The sequence below is a fragment of the Actinia tenebrosa genome, unplaced genomic scaffold, assembly GCF_029948245.1.
Source record: "Actinia tenebrosa isolate PJP-AT-01 unplaced genomic scaffold, QUT_ActTen_1.0 PGA_scaffold1__47_contigs__length_23844297, whole genome shotgun sequence".
NCBI classification, from domain to species: Eukaryota; Metazoa; Cnidaria; class Anthozoa; order Actiniaria; family Actiniidae; genus Actinia; species Actinia tenebrosa.
Window position 1 is genome coordinate 6,185,137 of NW_028292578.1, and position 18,400 is coordinate 6,203,536.

An 18,400-nucleotide genomic window follows, 5' to 3' on the forward strand; every position below is an offset into this window, starting at 1 on the left:
GCTTCTAACCTCCCCCTACCCTATACTCCAATTTAACTTTTGACCCCCCTATTAATTTTAGAACCTCCCCTCCCGATAATTGTTGCACAGTCCCTTATCACATAGCGTTAAATATAATCCTCAGTGCCCCCCCCCCCCCCAAAGATCTATGCAGTGCCCTCTCAAAGATTTTTAGCTTCCGCCGCCCCTGCCCTCTAAGAGAAAGCCTTTTTACCAGGCTTTCGTACTTTTAAAGATGGCGACTCGATAGAAGTGTTTACGAGATTTTATTTCATCAGGTGTAATCTGAAGCAGAAAAGACGAGTAATTTATGCACCACACATTATCTGCTAACAAATGTTTTAAGTTTGTTATCATTTCAGAATTGAGACAATCGATAGTCAAAGTCAACTATCGCAATAGTTATCGATAATACAATGTTTCCATCGATGCATCGCTATCGTGGCTTTAATATTGCGATATATTGATATTCCGATGCATCGTTCAACCTTAATTTAATTACTCGTGTCAAATAAAACACTCTTTTTCTTCCTAAACTAAAAATTTACGATAGTCTGTGTCACACAGAACGTATCCTATTAAATATCATCTGACAATCATGACATCTATATTCAACTCTATATTCAAGTCTACAATTATGGATTCATTATATATACAGGAGCATCATGGCCAATGACCATTGCCTTCACCCGTATTGAATATTAAACATGACTCATACATGGATTTCTAAGATACTAGATTATTTAATTCCACTTTATCATTGATACACTATGGGTATGTCATGTGGATATGACCTATTCTCCAACCTCCAGGAGAAGGGGGGTAATCTTGAAGATGGCTTCAGTAGAGGGCTATACTAAAAATAGGCATGAGCTGTCCAAAAATTCGGACAAGAAGTCAGGGCATCCCTCCGATGCGCTGGCTCCGGAACGGCTCCGGAGCTGGATTGATGTAGAACCCCCATTTCATATCTACTGTTGTTTTATCAGATAACTATTGGTTTGACCTGTTCTACAGACTTGTAATTACTTGCATGACTATGTCCTCAGTTGTTGAAATGTTCACCTGTTGTTCATTTGCATCTTGAAGATTATGAGAGTTCCTGCTCTTTGCTAAACGTCTTCTCGTACTCCTTGTCATCGGTATTGAACTTTCGAAGGATAACATCCTACTTGACCGCGGGCGCGAAGAACCACAGTGGCAGAAACTCTTGCAAGCATTCATAAAATCCCGTTTAAAGAAAGTGTACAGAATGGGGTTGATGATAGAGGTGGAAAACCTTACAATTGCAAAGGTTTTTAGTAAGGACATTGTTTCTGGTTTTGCAATTATAGGTAGAAGTTGTTTAACAACAGCCGTCAGTGTAGCTAGAAAAGTCAAGAGGAACCAGGGTAACCAACAAATAGCAAACAACACCGCCATACAGGCAAATATGGCCAGACATTTTCTTTCATTTGTGATGCCCCGTGCCTTTCTTCGCCTGGCGTTTGATGTTACGGCTCTTTGTAAACTATTTTTGCTCTTGCTTTTTGAGATGGCTTTAAACATGACAACCTGGGCGTATACCATAAAAATATAGGGTAAAAGGAATACAAACACGAAACAAAACACATCATGACCCAGTTCGAGGTGGACTGTTGTCTTACGGTGTGTTTTACGCATCATTGTCATCCAGAACGAAGGAATGACAGCTACCACAGAGGATATCAACCACACGATGCCAAGAACGATAAAAGGCATTTTAGGATTGGCACTATGATGCCTGAGTGGTTTCACGATGGCGATATATTTTTCTGCGGTCACGACGAGGATGTGATAGGCCGTTAAGATCGCGGTTAACTTATTAAAAGGCTCAAAAATCAGAAGAATCTGATGATCAAGGGTGCTCAAATAGGCAATAAAGAGTGGTATGTTGACAGTGCCCGTGATAAAGTCTGCTACAGCAAGACTAACAAGCAAATAATTAGCAGGAGTTCGAAGTTTCTTTCTCTTGATGAATAGAACAAACACCAAGCCATTCGTCAGAGCAACAAGAATCGATAATGGGAGAAGAGTAGGTAGTTCCTTTAGATTTAACAGTGCACCCGCAGGATGTCTTCTTCCATGGACGTTTGGTGGAAACGATGTCCAATTATCAAAAGCTGTATTGTTAGTTTCTATCGTAGTATTATTGAACTCCATTATATTATGAAGGCAGATAGTGTACTTTAAACCAATATATATTAACTGTAGTCCTTTCCGCCTTGGTTAACTGTCAACTGAGATCCTTACAGATGGTAGCAGTCTGCTCAAACGCTGATGGTATCATGAACCAACAGTCAATTAATAGCAGTTAATTAAAGTCCTAAGTTGACAGTTCTTGCAAATTCGGTACTTAATATATAGGACTTCTTGTCTCGACTTGTGCCTTTTTCTGTTGATTAAAAAAAAGCGTTTACAGTTGATTGGATAAGATCAGGCAGGAATTAGAAACTAGTGGCATAAGTAAATTACAACTCAAAATAAACCGGCCTATTCAATCTTTCAATCTGGCAGATCTGACGTGAACAGGTTTTCTACCGAGGTACTGGCTAATTTAATGATATTGTCATTTAATAAAGGGTATTACGCGCTGGCGGGCTCTTTCGTTCTAATGAAGATGGTTTTTCTTACTTAGAGGTATCAATTATGGATAATCTAAACACCTCTGCCTTGTATCACACATTTGATCCGTAAAATTAATCGAGGAAGTATAAACTATATTCAAGTAATTTGGTTTAATTCTGTCAGTACATGCATATCAGTACATAATATCGCATGCAATAGACTTTCAGCTACTGAAAAGAACCTTGTATAAAGAAAGAAAGGAAGAAAGAAAGAAATATCTATACATAAAATAATGTTAAATAAATATTTGTCCTAAGTCCTATTAGTATCAAAGTAATAAAATACCTCTTTTGATTGTATTGCATGGCCAACATAATTGTTCAACTGTTCGAGGAAATGAATTATATAGAGTGACAACAAAAATAGCTTATCTATTGTGACACCAATTGATATTTGTTATTTTATGAGAAACGCATATTATTATTGTACACACAATAGATATTCTCCTGGGTTGACTATCTAACTTGCTAGTTTGTATTGTCAGTACTGAAAAGCACATTTAGGTTTTTTATTAGATCTTACCGCTAGTTAAGTAATTATCTTTACATAATCTTTTCTTTTAAACAAATATTCCATATATTAATTTTAAAATCTATTGTAATCATTTCTAATTTTATTCTAATGTCTTCTTCTAATCCAAGTCAGAAGTGAAACAAACCTTTTTGTATACTTAATAATGATTATTCATATTCTCTATTTTAACATTGCCCGCAATGCTTTGCGCCTTGGTGGGGGGAGAAAAACTGTCAGAAAATGAAGCGTTTGTTTAATCAGATGTTTTCTATATCTTCTTGTATCGGTAAAATAGAGTTTAGTTTTCAGTATTTTCTAACCTAATTCTCAGTATACGTTCAGAACATCAAGAGGTTTGGTGTCAAAGAAAAGAAGTGTTTACTATATACTGCTTCATTTTTTGTTGCTAATCGTTTTATTATATATGTTTGAATATCAAAAGGGGTATTTTCAACATCAGGTGGTCAGTTTTTTCTCTGATTACGCTAAGCTGTAAAGGATTGTGTGCAATGTGAAAGTAGAGAATGTTTCTTAATCAACAGACCCCAACCAAAGAACAATGAAAGGATGTTAAACGGTCGCAAGTAAATCAATTTTAACCTATCATGCAAAGTCATTTGAATACAATAAAACCCCGCGTGTAAGTACTTAAATTAATGAACCTGTCAGGCTGGAATTTTCATTTTAAACACCCTTCACACAAGAACCATTTGAGGCTGAAATGTCAAAATAGGTTCTTAATTTCCAAATATAAATTCATCCTGTTTTATTTTCTTGTAAATAATAAAATACAGTACTCTGTATGTTAGAGTGCTTACACTGTGTCCATGAAATAAGATCGAAATAGTTCGTTACTGTTTGCGCTCTACTATATTCAATGTAGCTAGCATAAAAATATGTGAATTATTTAATGTATAAAATGCCACGCCCACCAATACAAGTACTCGTTTTCTTACTAAAAATTAAGAACCCATTTAAGAACCTGAATAACCTGATTTCAAGTTAAGGTCCATTTATATAAGAACCTGTTCAGGCTGACTTGGAAAAATCTAGGTTCTTACACGCGGGGTTTTAATGTATTTTATTATATAGATATCGATGAAATACCAGGTTTTCTCTAGTGTTGAAAACTTGATATCTTTCACCAGTGGAAGATACCATATCTTTCACACGTGAAGATATCGCTGTTGACATAGTAACGTTTTTTAATGAAGAATTTTTGAGCTTTTTTATTTAAGTTTCATCGATATCTATATAATAAACAGATATAACTAGCTAAAAACTAGTGTGAGCTGCGTCGGTGTTTCTAATGAAACAGTAATGATGAAAAGGTAAATTATACACCGTGAAAAGATGAAAAAACTTTCTGACGTTTCGGACGCTAGTCCTTCGTCGGAGTAAAAGAGAAAGAAGTGGTAGAAAGGAGTGTATATATGATAGAGTAAGACAATAGAAAACAATGCCGGAGCAAGGTAGGCAAGGAAACAAAAACAAACAATCAAAAGACAAAAGAAAAGGTTAGTTGAAAGTAAAGCGTTCATTAATCCCGTTGGGACTAAGAGTGCCCAAAAGTAGTTAACCCCCCCCCCCCCCCAGATACCGGGATTGCTAGGGGAGGGGTGGTCTAAATTCCTGAATACCCCCTTAAGAATGTAGGGGGAGGGGTGGTCTAAATTCCTGAATACCACCTTAAGAATGTAGGGGGAGGGGTGGTCTAAATTCCTGAATACCCCCTTAAGAATGTAGGGGAGGGGTGGTCTAAATTCCTGAATACCACCTTAAGAATGTAGGGGGAGGGGAGGTTGGAATATAGAACAGGGTCAAAGTACGAATTCCAATCACCAAGGCGGGAATTTGAAATATGAAATATGAAAACATATTTTTATGGAGAGAAAAGTTTAAAAGCCCGATCAAAATCAGCAGAATCACTTGCTCATCACCTTCGTCGGAAAAACCCCACTTGCACTCAGCTATAATCCATCCAGCCAGATTACGGATAGATTAGTTAACATGTCATCTGGAAAAGTAATACAAATAGGAGACCGTGGATACGTTATTAATGCGAAGGATGTTCGAAGGGAGAAAAAAATATGTATCCGCAAACAGAAGAAAGATTTATCGAGCGGGAAGACGGTTCTAACTAGCTCAGGAGTGTCTTTGACTTTAGACGAATGGACATCACTCAAATCGGCAATTGAAACAGTGGATACGGAGTTAGTGAACAATGAGGCAACTACTGCATCCAGTCATTCCAAAACCACCGATATTCATCAGGAGCCAACGTTCTCTGGATCCATCCAAACCCTTCTGGATGATGGCAATGCGCAAAATTACGAGGCACAAGGAAAAGATTATTTACCAAGAATTTTCACCACTTCTGAACTGGACACTATTTTTAATGCGCTTGGTCCGGAAATGGAACTGACAACAAGGGAACAGCAAAGTGGATTAGCTACTGGACAGCAGCAAGTACCCAGTTGGGGATCTCGAATGTACTATTATCCGCCGTCATAGAAAATAATTATACCAAAGACATATTGTTTTGGATTTGCTGTAGCATTTATTGAAAAGTGAAATAAAATATTTTGTTTCTTGCAAATGAAGTTGGTGTCATAATTAATGTACATGTTTGATATGATTTCGAGCTCTAACATTGCAGTGTTGACAGCCACCATCAGTTTTACCTGTCAACTAGGGTCTTATCCGTAATAACAAACTATTATTATATTTCTTGTTACAGATTCTTATTCCATGTCTTCTGATTCGTCCGTTTGTATTTGTAGATGTTGTGTAGTGAATAAATTGTTCAAGAGAAATTTACGTAGATCAATAGCAACCTGGGTTGCTTCCATCCAGTCGTAATCACCAGTGTCCAGTAAATCTCGTCGGGTTCTCATTATTTTACAATAATACGCATCCCTTCTTAACGCGCGGATCCATACCAATTTTTCCAACAGTACGTTTCTCAGCTCGTTTTGAAATGCAGGGATCATTTTGTTGTACGCAAGCACTTCAGCCGCTGCTTTAGATTCGCCTTTTTCCATGTACTGGTTTTCCAGAGTTTCTAATTCAATCTCGTGTCGGTCCATAGTTTCTTTGATCAACACTGACCAGCAGTCTTCTTCAGGCTCATCATCGTCATCATCAGGACCATCATATGACTCTGATTCACTCGTGTCTACTTCACTGTCTTCTTCACTTTCTTCGCTTGACGTCTCTTCATCATATGTTAATTCATTTCCTCTATATCGTTCATTTTGCAAATATGATTGTCCAAGTGACGTTTTATATTGAACCCCGTGGAGAATGTCTTGCCACAATAATAACACTGCTTGGGTAACGTGTCCTCTAAGGGATCTAATACTAAATGATTTTCCTTTCAAAGTTTGCCGCAATTTATGTCCTCCCTGAACTACTCTCAACCTGCTCCCTGCTGCTCCTTATGATCTCAGGCTGCTCCTTCACATTAAATACTCCTAAGGACTCATGAAAATAATCTCTACTCGCAGTGTACCTCGAAGCTTTTTTTTTTTTTTTTTTTTGTCTTTCTTGTTTTGGATAATTTGAAGTAACAACCTTCTGATCTGGAGTCAGGTGTCAATCAGTCAATTCTTACGGAAAATAACGTCACTGTTGCCCATGGCCTTTTTGTCCTTTTCTGCGAGATTGGCCTGGTTTTGGCCTTTTTGGCCTGGTATGGCCTTTTTGGCCTGGCTGAAGGCCATATATAAACCAAAATTAGGAAAAATAAAGTAATTTTATTTAACTCTTCCTGAACTGTAAACATGGTTAAACGAGTTTGTCGAGACTGCCCGATTGCAGGATGTGGTGCAAAATATCTCGTGAGATTAGCGAACCATCTGTCGGATGTTCATTTGCTGGATGGCGATCATCGGAGAAAGTATCTACAAGAGGCTAAACTGCAACCGAAAGTAAAATTCGTTTTGAATCCAATTAGTGCCAAAACTGATGATAACAATGACAAAAACTTGACGCATGTACAAGGCAGAGAGTATGAGTTTTCGCAACCAAGACAATACAGGGAGAGACTTGCAGACACTAAAGTAAAACAGGGTGCAACCTTTTTCAAAACAAAAACCAAAGAAAAAAAGAAGCGAAGTCATGGGAAATCAAAAGGATGGTTAACGATGAATTAGGACGAGAGAACAAACTAATAATTTGTGTCAAAAAGGCTGGTTGTTTGTTCAGTTGAATTCAATAGTAAATACGCATGACACATCCCAGTCATGACAAAAATGAAAATAAAAGAAAGCCAAAGAAAGCCATGGTTTGTGTAATGTGTACGAGATTAGCTTGTTATTCTATGGAGTACAAGAAGGTGTCGTCACTTTCACCGGCTTAATCTTATCTAATTTTGACTGTTGCTTAGAGCTGCATTTCATCTTTCGATTGAAGATTCAAGGTAGAGTAAATGTAAGTTAGACAGTAACTAAGCAATAGTATTCAATAACCAATGTCATAATCCCATGAACAATAAAAGTACTTCGTTCGGCATGCTTACAGGAGTATATTAAACAATCTTGACTATACAAAATCACAGAGGATCTTGTGGTGTAATGGTTATCACGTCTGACTCCAGATCAGAAGGTCATGGGCTCGATTCCCATTAAGGTCATTGTTACTGTATTTTGGACAGAGAGGAGGAAAAGTATCCTGATTCTGGTTTTAGTCAGAAGCTAACCGAACACGTATCTGTTAAAGCACCTTACATAATCAATGAATACGTCCAAAGGATTTCGCACTCTAAGTTGTGGCCATATCGTCGAAGTTCCTTTGGTGCACGATCGCTGTGGAAAAAAGTACTCTGACTGCTCTCACACAGTGGAAATACCAAACTGCTTTATTTGCCCTGAATATTTTACGACATGCCCGCATTGTGTGGTGGTAATTTCTGGAATTGCTCCTGTACCTGGCCTGAAAGCCTAAATCTAGTTGACCTCATTGCCAGTGAATAGAAACGTACATACTAGTTGACAGGTAAAACTGATGGTGGCTGTCAACACTGCAATGTTAGAGCTCGAAATCATATCAAACATGTACATTAATTATGACACCAACTTCATTTGTAAGAAACAAAATATTTTATTTCACTTTTCAATAAATGCTACAGCAAATCCAAAACAATATGTCTTTGGTATAATTATTTTCTATGACGGCGGATAATAGTACATTCGAGATCCCCAACTGGGTACTTGCTGCTGTCCAGTAGCTAATCCACTTTGCTGTTCCCTTGTTGTCAGTTCCATTTCCGGACCAAGCGCATTAAAAATAGTGTCCAGTTCAGAAGTGGTGAAAATTCTTGGTAAATAATCTTTTCCTTGTGCCTCGTAATTTTGCGCATTGCCATCATCCAGAAGGGTTTGGATGGATCCAGAGAACGTTGGCTCCTGATGAATATCGGTGGTTTTGGAATGACTGGATGCAGTAGTTGCCTCATTGTTCACTAACTCCGTATCCACTGTTTCAATTGCCGATTTGAGTGATGTCCATTCGTCTAAAGTCAAAGACACTCCTGAGCTAGTTAGAACCGTCTTCCCGCTCGATAAATCTTTCTTCTGTTTGCGGATACATATTTTTTTCTCCCTTCGAACATCCTTCGCATTAATAACGTATCCACGGTCTCCTATTTGTATTACTTTTCCAGATGACATGTTAACTAATCTATCCGTAATCTGGCTGGCTGGATTATAGCTGAGTGCAAGTGGGGTTTTTCCGACGAAGGTGATGAGCAAGTGATTCTGCTGATTTTGATCGGGCTTTTAAACTTTTCTCTCCATAAAAATATGTTTTCATATTTCATATTTCAAATTCCCGCCTTGGTGATTGGAATTCGTACTTTGACCCTGTTCTACATTTCAACCTCCCCTCCCCCTACATTCTTAAGGGGGTATTCAGGAATTTAGACCACCCCTCCCCTACATTCTTAAGGGGGTATTCAGGAATTTAGACCACCCCTCCCCCTACATTCTTAAGGTGGTATTCAGGAATTTAGACCACCCCTCCCCTAGCAATCCCGGTATCCGGGGGGGGGGGGGGGGGGGAAACTACTCCCAATAGGTGAATAAGCCGCATTTCTTTGGTCTTGCGACAATCATTGTTGCCGTTAATCAAAGAAAGACCGAAAACAATGAAATCAGAAAGAGAATGGTTAGTTAGATTAAAATGGCGGGAAACTGGGTTGGTGGGATCGTTATTGCGAATATCATAAAGATTGCAAATGCGATCACCAAGACAGCGGCCAGTCTCGCCCACATACAAAAGATTACAGCGGGTACATTTAATACAATATACAACATTAGAAGTGGTACAAACAAAATGGTCAGTGATTAATCCCAACGGGATTAATGAACGCTTTACTTTCAACTAACCTTTTCTTTTATCTTTTGATTGTTTGTTTTTGTTTCCTTGCCTACCTTGCTCTCATTGTTTTCTATTTTCTTATTCCATCATATATACACTCCTTTCTACCACTTCTTTCTCTCTTACTCCGACGAAGGACTAGCGTCCGAAACGTCAGTACGTTTTTTCATCTTTTCACGGTGTATAATTTACCTTTTCATCATTACTATATAATAACTAACAGAAAATTACATGGCCGCTTGGAGATACGAATTTTATCTTCTCGTGTTCAATTTAGACATCTTACTCGTTCGCTGTTCTCACTCGTGAGATATCAATTGATCACTCGAAAATAGGATTCGTATCTCCGCGCGCCCATGTAATATCCTCTATGTAGTACTCTGCCGAAATTATAAAATTCCACACATTCCTGCGCGAATGTTAGTCCCTTGACTCAGCTAAGACGATATTATTGGTTGACAATGGTATAAAGTTCAAGCCAACACCCCTTTCTTGAGTTCCCACTCTCCCCTCCCCATTATCCGGATTGATTTGTGCTGCAACATTCTGCCTCAAATGCTACTTCGTACTAGACCTTGTTTCACTCGGAGTTGTGCTTCCATACCTTAATAACAATAAACTGAGGCAGAATAATACACTATTATGGTTTCTCAGGAGAGATTAAAGGCACCGCAAACTAAGTCTTTTCACAGTTTTGTTTTATGTCATTGTACTGCATTGTGTAATAGTAATGACAGTAAATAGAATACGTATACTTTTGTATTTCTTAATCGTTTTGGCCTTTTATTTTCTATAGATTTTTGTCCATTTATTTCGACCTCATGATCAACGTATTTCTTTGACATAAGCTAGGTAATTCATTCTCTTATTGATCAACTAAACGTTCAAACTGATATGACTGACATCTTAATGTTATCAATAGACGCAGCATACAACACTTGAAACACATACAGCATACTAGGCATATCTGACACACGTGACCACATTTCCATTAATAGGAGCATGGTAAGAAATATTAATGAATGGACATGTAATGAGAGAGTACCGTAGGGCGTAATCATACTTGATATAAGTTTTAGGAGAAAAATAATGGTCATGCCTGATCAGCACTATCCGAGTTCGTATAATTAGATACATTATTAGATACAGACTAATATTCAATGAAGAAGATAAATGAGATTACTCACTTCTGAGGTCCGGGGTTCGAATCCCATGAATCGCCTCATGTGAGCTTAGTTGGTTGACTCCGAAGCCGGTTTTTTTCTGGCCTTTCGATGTTTCCCTCTCTTTCAAACCGACCCTTATTAATTCAAACTGGTTTGTGCTCTCAGCTCATATACGTAGACAGTTTAGCGGCTGCAAGAGACGCCTACACATACTTTTAATTTATCAACTCGTTAAGCTGCGCCAAAGCTGTGATTTTACGCTGGCGAACAGCGATAACATGTTTTTTTTATAAGAAGATAAAAAGTTTCATAAGCTAGTACACCATACCTTCTGCCTCAGTAGCTTCTTATCTGTGAGGATTCAATATAAACGGAGATAAGTAAAAACTCTAGCTATTGAGAATGTGTTTAACATCGAAAAAATGAGAATAAAATATAACACGTCTTGATAATTAAAAGCAAAATTAAAGGCTGGAACGAACACCCACACATAAGGCTTTTTCTTACCATCAATGGTTTTCTTTCCCTTCTTACTATCAATGATTTTCTTTCCCTTCTTACCATCAATGATTTTCTTTCCCTTCTTACCATCAATGATTTTCTTTCCCTTCTTACCATCAATGATTTTCTTTCCCTTCTTACCATCAATGATATTCCCTTCTCATGGATTTTCCTTCTGACAATTACGAACGGTTTAAGCTTAGTGCGAAAGCGCAATCTATTTTTATAATCAGGTTTACTCCTTAATAATCGTCAATTCCAGTATACAAACACCCGCCCGCGTAGAATGGATCGCTAAAACCCGTTTACACCAGCGATTTTTGCGGCGATTTTTTTCTTCGATTTTTTTTTGCTTTTTTGTCCATAGTAAATAATGGTAAAGAATTTACTTGTAAAGCTTTTTTCAGGATGCCAAGATTTTCCTAGACGAATGTCTCTTTTGAAGGATGAGACAAAAGATTTAATATTTCCGAAAAATGCCACAAAAATCGCAGCAAAAATCGCCAGTGTAAACGGGGCTTTAGCTTAAAACCAAAAAGTAATTTTAATAACAATGAACAAAAAATTACCTGTAGTGTAAGTTTGCACTATATGTATCTCAGGTTATACTTACCTGTAATGTACGTCTAAGCATTGAGGTATCAGATAAAGTTTAATAAATATAACTTGTGCAATATCTTTTGGTATAAATTAATAAAGCCACCTTTATTAAAGAACAGAACAGACAAGCCTAACTAATGAAGCATTCACATACAACACTTGATCAAGGCGACCAGTCAGGTTGTCATGGAAATAGCAACTCGGGCGAGATGATATTTCAGTTGTGTCGCCAAAATACTTGCTTCATATCTTTATTATGAAAGTTTTATGATTTCAGCAAAATATGTTAATTCATTCAACGAAATAATGAATGCTTTTTGATGCGAAGGCTGATACGATAAGGTAAGTTGATTGTTTATTCGTAATTAAAAAAGTCATTAATAATAGTAGTATAGGTCGCATGGCACGATCCGGATTTTCGGGGAGGATTTACTAATTTTGGGGAGGATTCGAGTATATTTGTGGAAGACTTACCTATTTCTGCGGAGGATTCGAGTATATTTGCGGTGGATTTAATTATGTTCTAATACGTCACGCATTACATGTGTCATATGCGGTGGATTTAATTATTTTTATTACTTATTACCATAAAATAAAAAATAAAAAATAAAATAAAATAAAATAAAATAAATAAATAAATAAATACAAAATAAAAATTTAATTCTCGCAAAAAACACCCCCCGTCTTCGCCGTCCCTGAAAGAAAATCGCCTTGTTGTCTGTTGTCTGACGTTTGACGTGAGCCTTAATTACACTAGCTAAAGTAAGCTATTTTTATAACCCTTCAGCTATTTTCACCAGTAAATATATACATTCAAGTAGAAATGTCACTTTTTCATATTTCGTAAGTGGATGCTCTACCGCGATCTTCAAAGTTAATATGGGTTAACAAAATGGGGATCACCAAAAATCTCATCTTTTCGACTCAAAAAGAGAAAAAGTGAAATTTAGCCTAAATTTAATATTTACTTAGCATATGAAAGAAAAATGCCTAAACTGTATAAGTTTAGAAAAATTCGCAGTGCAATACGAGGGAATTACCTTTACGCGTAATAGACCTCCTCGGCTCGGCGTAATGTTTTCCCATTTCAGACCACGTGTCTTTCCCTTTTGAATTGTATCCATAGTCATGTGTCTTCTCATATGCAACCGAGCGCAAACCTTAAACAAAGAAATGATACTCTAGAGAATGACACGTGGTCTCAAATGGGACAACATTACGTCGAGCTGAGGAGGTCTATATTGCGGCTTGACCTAAAAAAGATATCAAAAATCTGATATTCAAATCTGACATCCATGAACTACCTACCAAAACACACAACATCCATGAAATACCTACCAAAACATACAACATCCATGAACATACAACATCCATGAACATACAACATCCATGAACATACAACATCCATGAACATACAACATCCATGAACATACAACATCCATGAACATACAACATCCATGAACATACAACATCCATGAACATACAACATCCATGAACATACAACATCCATGAACAACCTACCAATACAACATCAAATGAATTTTAGCTACCTACATTCCTGAGTACCTAAGTATTAAAATCTACGAAATCTCTGAAGGAAATTACCAAAGTACCTACCCATCTACAACATCCATGAACTATCTACTACCGGGGGGGGGGGGGGGGGGGTACTCTGCCAGGATTTGGGTAGGGGTGTTCCGCTGGGATTTTGAAAGGGTCACCCTGTTTATGATAAAAAAACTCAAATTTGTGGACCCTGTTTATGACAAAAGATATAATTTATTGCAGTGAGTTCCTGTTTCAATTATCGTGTTTCAATTATCGTGCCATAATAACCAGTTTCGGTCAATACGAAAGTAGAATCTCTGAATATGACAGGAAACTCAGGAAGAACTTGGAACTTGAGTGAAATTGCATACCCTGTTTATGACGAGAAGCTCGAAAAACCATACCCTGTTCAGCGGATCATCCCCGTATAGTCCATATATGGGAGTACCCCCCCCCCCCCGGATCTATTATCAATAACCAATCAATAACCAACTTTGCCGTTAGATAATATCTTATCTCGATCTGGTTTTAATTTAGCTGCAATCTTAAGAGAATTATTCGGCGAGATATAAAGTATATGGCTTACAAAATAGTATATCTACTGATACCCGACAATACGGAATCAAGTATCATTGATGTCATGTTAGGCACTAACGAGTACTGTTCGTTTTGTGTGCCGTCTATTTCTGGGAATGAGATCAGTCCGGAAGATAAGTTTTGAAGTGCCTGTTTTGTGTATTCAAATGAATTCGAAAGTTATTTTAAGCTCAGTCTTTGCATCAAATGACAAACACCCTTCAAGCGAAAACTTTACCCAATGGAGAGTCGCCTTAGTAACTGTTTTTTCTATTATTTACATCTTAACTACGGTATATTTGAACACGATAAACTGCAAACAAAAGGCAAAAGCCTTATAAGTGAATGCGGTCATAATTTGTTATGCCTTAAGTAGTTCTTTAACTGCTGGATGCAAGGAAGTTTAACTTGAAATATTGGTGAAATTCAGTCTTTTCAAATTGCCAAATATCCATCGAATAACGTCATGAATAATCAACAAAGACGTAAACTGTGGCGCGCCGTTTGTTTCAAAATTATTTTGTTCTCCAATATAACAAACTATATTTGATTTGACTTTCCTCATCAAAAGGTTACAATAAAAAAAAGTGATTAATTTATTCATTTTCTTCATTTAGGATCCTGCACTACATTAATTTGCAAAAATGTGCTTCGATGTACAATGAAATCGTCATAATTATATTATAGTTATTTCAAATTCTTTGAAATGAGAAAAATTGTTAATAATCAAAAGCAAAATCTTTCAGACTAAAACCAAATGTGTTGGTAAAGTTATGGCATAATTTTCTAGACTTTCTTCATTTAGGATCCTGCACTACATTAATTTGCAAAAATGTGCTTCGATGTACAATGAAATCGTCATAATTATATATTATAGTTATTTCAAATTCTTTGAAATGAGAAAAATTGTTAATAATCAAAAGCAAAATCTTTCAGACTAAAACCAAATGTGTTGGTAAAGTTATGGCATAATTTTCTAGACTTTCTTCATTTAGGATCCTGCACTACATTAATTTGCAAAAATGTGCTTCGATGTACAATGAAATCGTCATAATTATATTATAGTTATTTCAAATTCTTTGAAATGAGAAAAATAGTTAATAATTAAAAGCAAAATCTTTCAGACTAAAACCAAATGTGTTGGTTAAGTTATGGCATAATTTTCTAGACAGTTACTAGTTTTATTTTCAGAAACGTCGAAAAGTCATGATTTTTTAATGATACATAACACGTTTTTCTATACTTGACAAATAAACAAGTACTGTAAAAATGAATCCTAACCCCTTCTAGTTCTGTGTTACTAATTGTACTTTTTAGATAAATGTCATAAAAACAACATGTTAAATTCAATCATGTCTCTATTCGCGGCTTGAACGACTGAGCGAGGGGTTTTCATACACGTCGACACTGACGATGGAAGTATGTGAACATCGGGGCTGGGCTATAAAAGACTGAATAGTTGAACATAGCCTCATTATTTCTATGCTAAACGGAAAACCTTTTTGTATCATTTTCAAAATCAACATGCAATATGCAACAGTAAAAACATAGAAAAACAAGATGACAAACTTACTGGCTGCCGTGGATGGAAGAAGCAAACGATGCTCTTGAACTTTAGTTCGGTCTTACTTATGAGAAGTACGACGACTTCGGAACAAACTTAGGAACAAACTTGTAAAGGCTGAGAAAGTTAAGAATAATCAGAATTCGAGTGGCGTAGTCTGTGAGCAATGAGATGAGCCCATATGTGATCTTAAACTTGAATGCCACCTACCTTAGTTTTTACTGCATGTCCTCGGCACTTAACATTATTATTCACCAAGTACTTTAATCTACACTGAATTATTCATCAAATCCAATTTCAGACTAGAAGACTACAGACCAATAACAAAAGCCACTTCTATTCTCAAGATTCTTCTTCAAGTGGCATCTGCTCTTTTGTTGAGACATCATCATGATCATCGGCATCAACAACTAATGACAGCATCAACAGCAACAGCATCAATAACGGCAGAGTCAACAACAACAGCATCAACAACAGCATCAACAACAACAGCATCAATAACGGCAGAGAAAACAACAACAACAGCAACAACAACAGCATCAACAACAACAGCATCAACAACAACAGCATCAACAACAGCATCAACAACAACAGCATCAACAACAACAACAGCATCAACAACAACAACAGCATCAACAACAACAACAGCAACAACAACAGCATCAACAGCAACAGCATCAATAACGGCAGAGTCAACAACAACAGCATCAACAACAGCATCAACAACAACAACAACAGCATCAACAGCAACAGCATCAATAACGGCAGAGTCAACGACAACAGCATCAACAACAGCATCAACAACAACAGCATCAACAACACCAGCAACAACAACAGCAACAACAACAACAGCATCAACAACAACAACAGCATCAACAACAACAGCATCAACAACAACAGCAACAACAACAGCAACAACAACAACAGCATCAACAACAACAACAGCAACAACAACAGCATCAACAACAACAGCATCAACAACAACAGCATCAACAACAACAGCATCAACAACAACAGCATCAACAACAGCAACAACAACAACAGCATCAACAACAACAGCATCAACAACAGCATCTACAACAACAGCAGCAACAACAGCATCAACAACAACAACAGCATCAACAACAGCAGCATCAACAACAACAGCATTAACAACAACAGCATCAACAACAGCAGCATCAACAACAACAGCATCAACAACAACAGCATCAACAACAACAGCATCAACAACAACAGCATCAACAACAACAGCATCAACAACAACAGCATCAACAACAACAGCATCAACAACAACAGCGTCAACAACAACAGCATCAACAGCAGCATCAACAACAACAGCATCAACAACAACAGCATCAACAACAACAGCATTAACAACAACAGCATCAACAACAACAGCATCAACAACAGCATCAACAACAACAGCATCAACAACAACAGCATCAACAACAACAGCATCAACAACAACAGCATCAACAACAGCATCAACAACAACAGCATCAACAACAACAGCATTAACAACAACAGCATCAACAACAACAGCATCAACAACAGCATCAACAACAACAGCATCATCAACAACAGCATCTACAACAACAGCAGCAACAACAGCATCAACAGCAACAGCATTAACATCAACAGCATCAACAACAACAGCAGCAACAACAACAGCATCATCATTAACAGCATCAACAACAACAGCAGCAACAACAACAGCATCATCATTAACAGCATCAACAACAACAGCAGCAACAACAACAGCATCAACAACAACAGCATCATCATTAACAGCATCAACAACAACAGCAGCAACAACAACAGCATCAACAACAACAGCATCATCAACAACAGCATCTACAACAACAGCAGCAACAACAGCATCAACAGCAACAGCATTAACATCAACAGCATCAACAACAACAGCATCAACAACAACAGCATCATCATTAACAGCATCAACAACAACAGCAGCAACAACAACAGCATCAATAGCAACAGCATCAACAACAGCGGCATCAGCAGCATATCAGTAGCAGCAGTATCATCAAAAAAGGGACAGCAAGAGAAAAAATGAAGCGGAAAATAAGATATAAGCTAAACAGAACGACATATTGAGCCATCTTGCCGAAACACGAAACAAGTTATTCCATTATGTTCAAACATGAGATTGAGAAGTCTAATGTGAACCTGCTACCCTTACCCTTCAATAAAATCCATTTAATGCGGAAATTTGATACATTCACACAAAAATAGTTAAGAACAATAATGCAATGTATTGTAACGATATAATGTAATGTGGATTATAAAAAAAACATGCCGGAACCAAGTTCATTTAGTCACTTAGCAGACTGGTTTAATGTAGTAATGGATCAGTGGCACGTTGGTGCTACTGAGCTATTAGCGGGACTTCGATCACCTTTATCATCATTAAAAAGACCGCCTTGGCTTCCTGTAACGATCTCTTAATCTCCACTATTATTTTCTACGCACGCTGTATGCTGAATCAAATTGAATGAATTACTGACAGACTCGGCCAGATATCAGCAGTCGTATTCAGGGTTTGCCCAATAACATCCCATAAACGATCGAACAATCAATCAGCTTCCATATTATTCACGACGATGTATGATCACCCTCTATCAATTTCTGCAATTTAGAGTTATATGCTAATGATACGCTTCTTAATTATTTTCATTGCCTATAAATCAGTTGCCACTATCAAGCATAATTTATACGCTAGGTAATATAATCTGTTGACTGCGCGTCAAACTTTGAATTTCGACAAAACTAGGATGATGTTGAAAGTTACTCATCAGCGACTTGTTCCATTCAATATAATCACTGTTCATGCAGGTCAATGGCCATAATCTGCAAACGGTCAGGAGTTATGGACCAAAATCATTCT

General features: G+C 37.2%; 1 protein-coding gene and 1 non-coding gene across 2 annotated transcripts; one reads left to right on the forward strand and one right to left on the reverse strand.

Moving 5' to 3' along the window:
- Positions 1-282: 282 nt before the first annotated feature.
- On the reverse strand, positions 283-11,281 carry LOC116287315 (5-hydroxytryptamine receptor 1F). The gene is made up of 2 exons (XM_089033043.1): positions 11,035-11,281; positions 283-2,413 (listed from the first exon to the last, which is right to left on the reverse strand). The coding sequence occupies exon 2, from the start codon at positions 2,179-2,181 to the stop codon at positions 1,012-1,014; it is 1,170 nt and encodes a 389-aa protein (XP_088889169.1). The 5' UTR covers positions 2,182-2,413; positions 11,035-11,281; the 3' UTR covers positions 283-1,011.
- Trnaw-cca (transfer RNA tryptophan (anticodon CCA)) lies at positions 7,723-7,795 on the forward strand. The gene has a single exon. It is a non-coding gene; the product is annotated as a tRNA-Trp (tRNA).
- Positions 11,282-18,400: the final 7,119 nt, after the last annotated feature.

What these genes read in the sequence shown, in the direction of transcription:
- LOC116287315 (XM_089033043.1), bottom strand. Translation starts at nt 2,181, where the DNA reads ATGGAGTTCAATAATACTACGATAGAAACTAACAATACAGCTTTTGAT.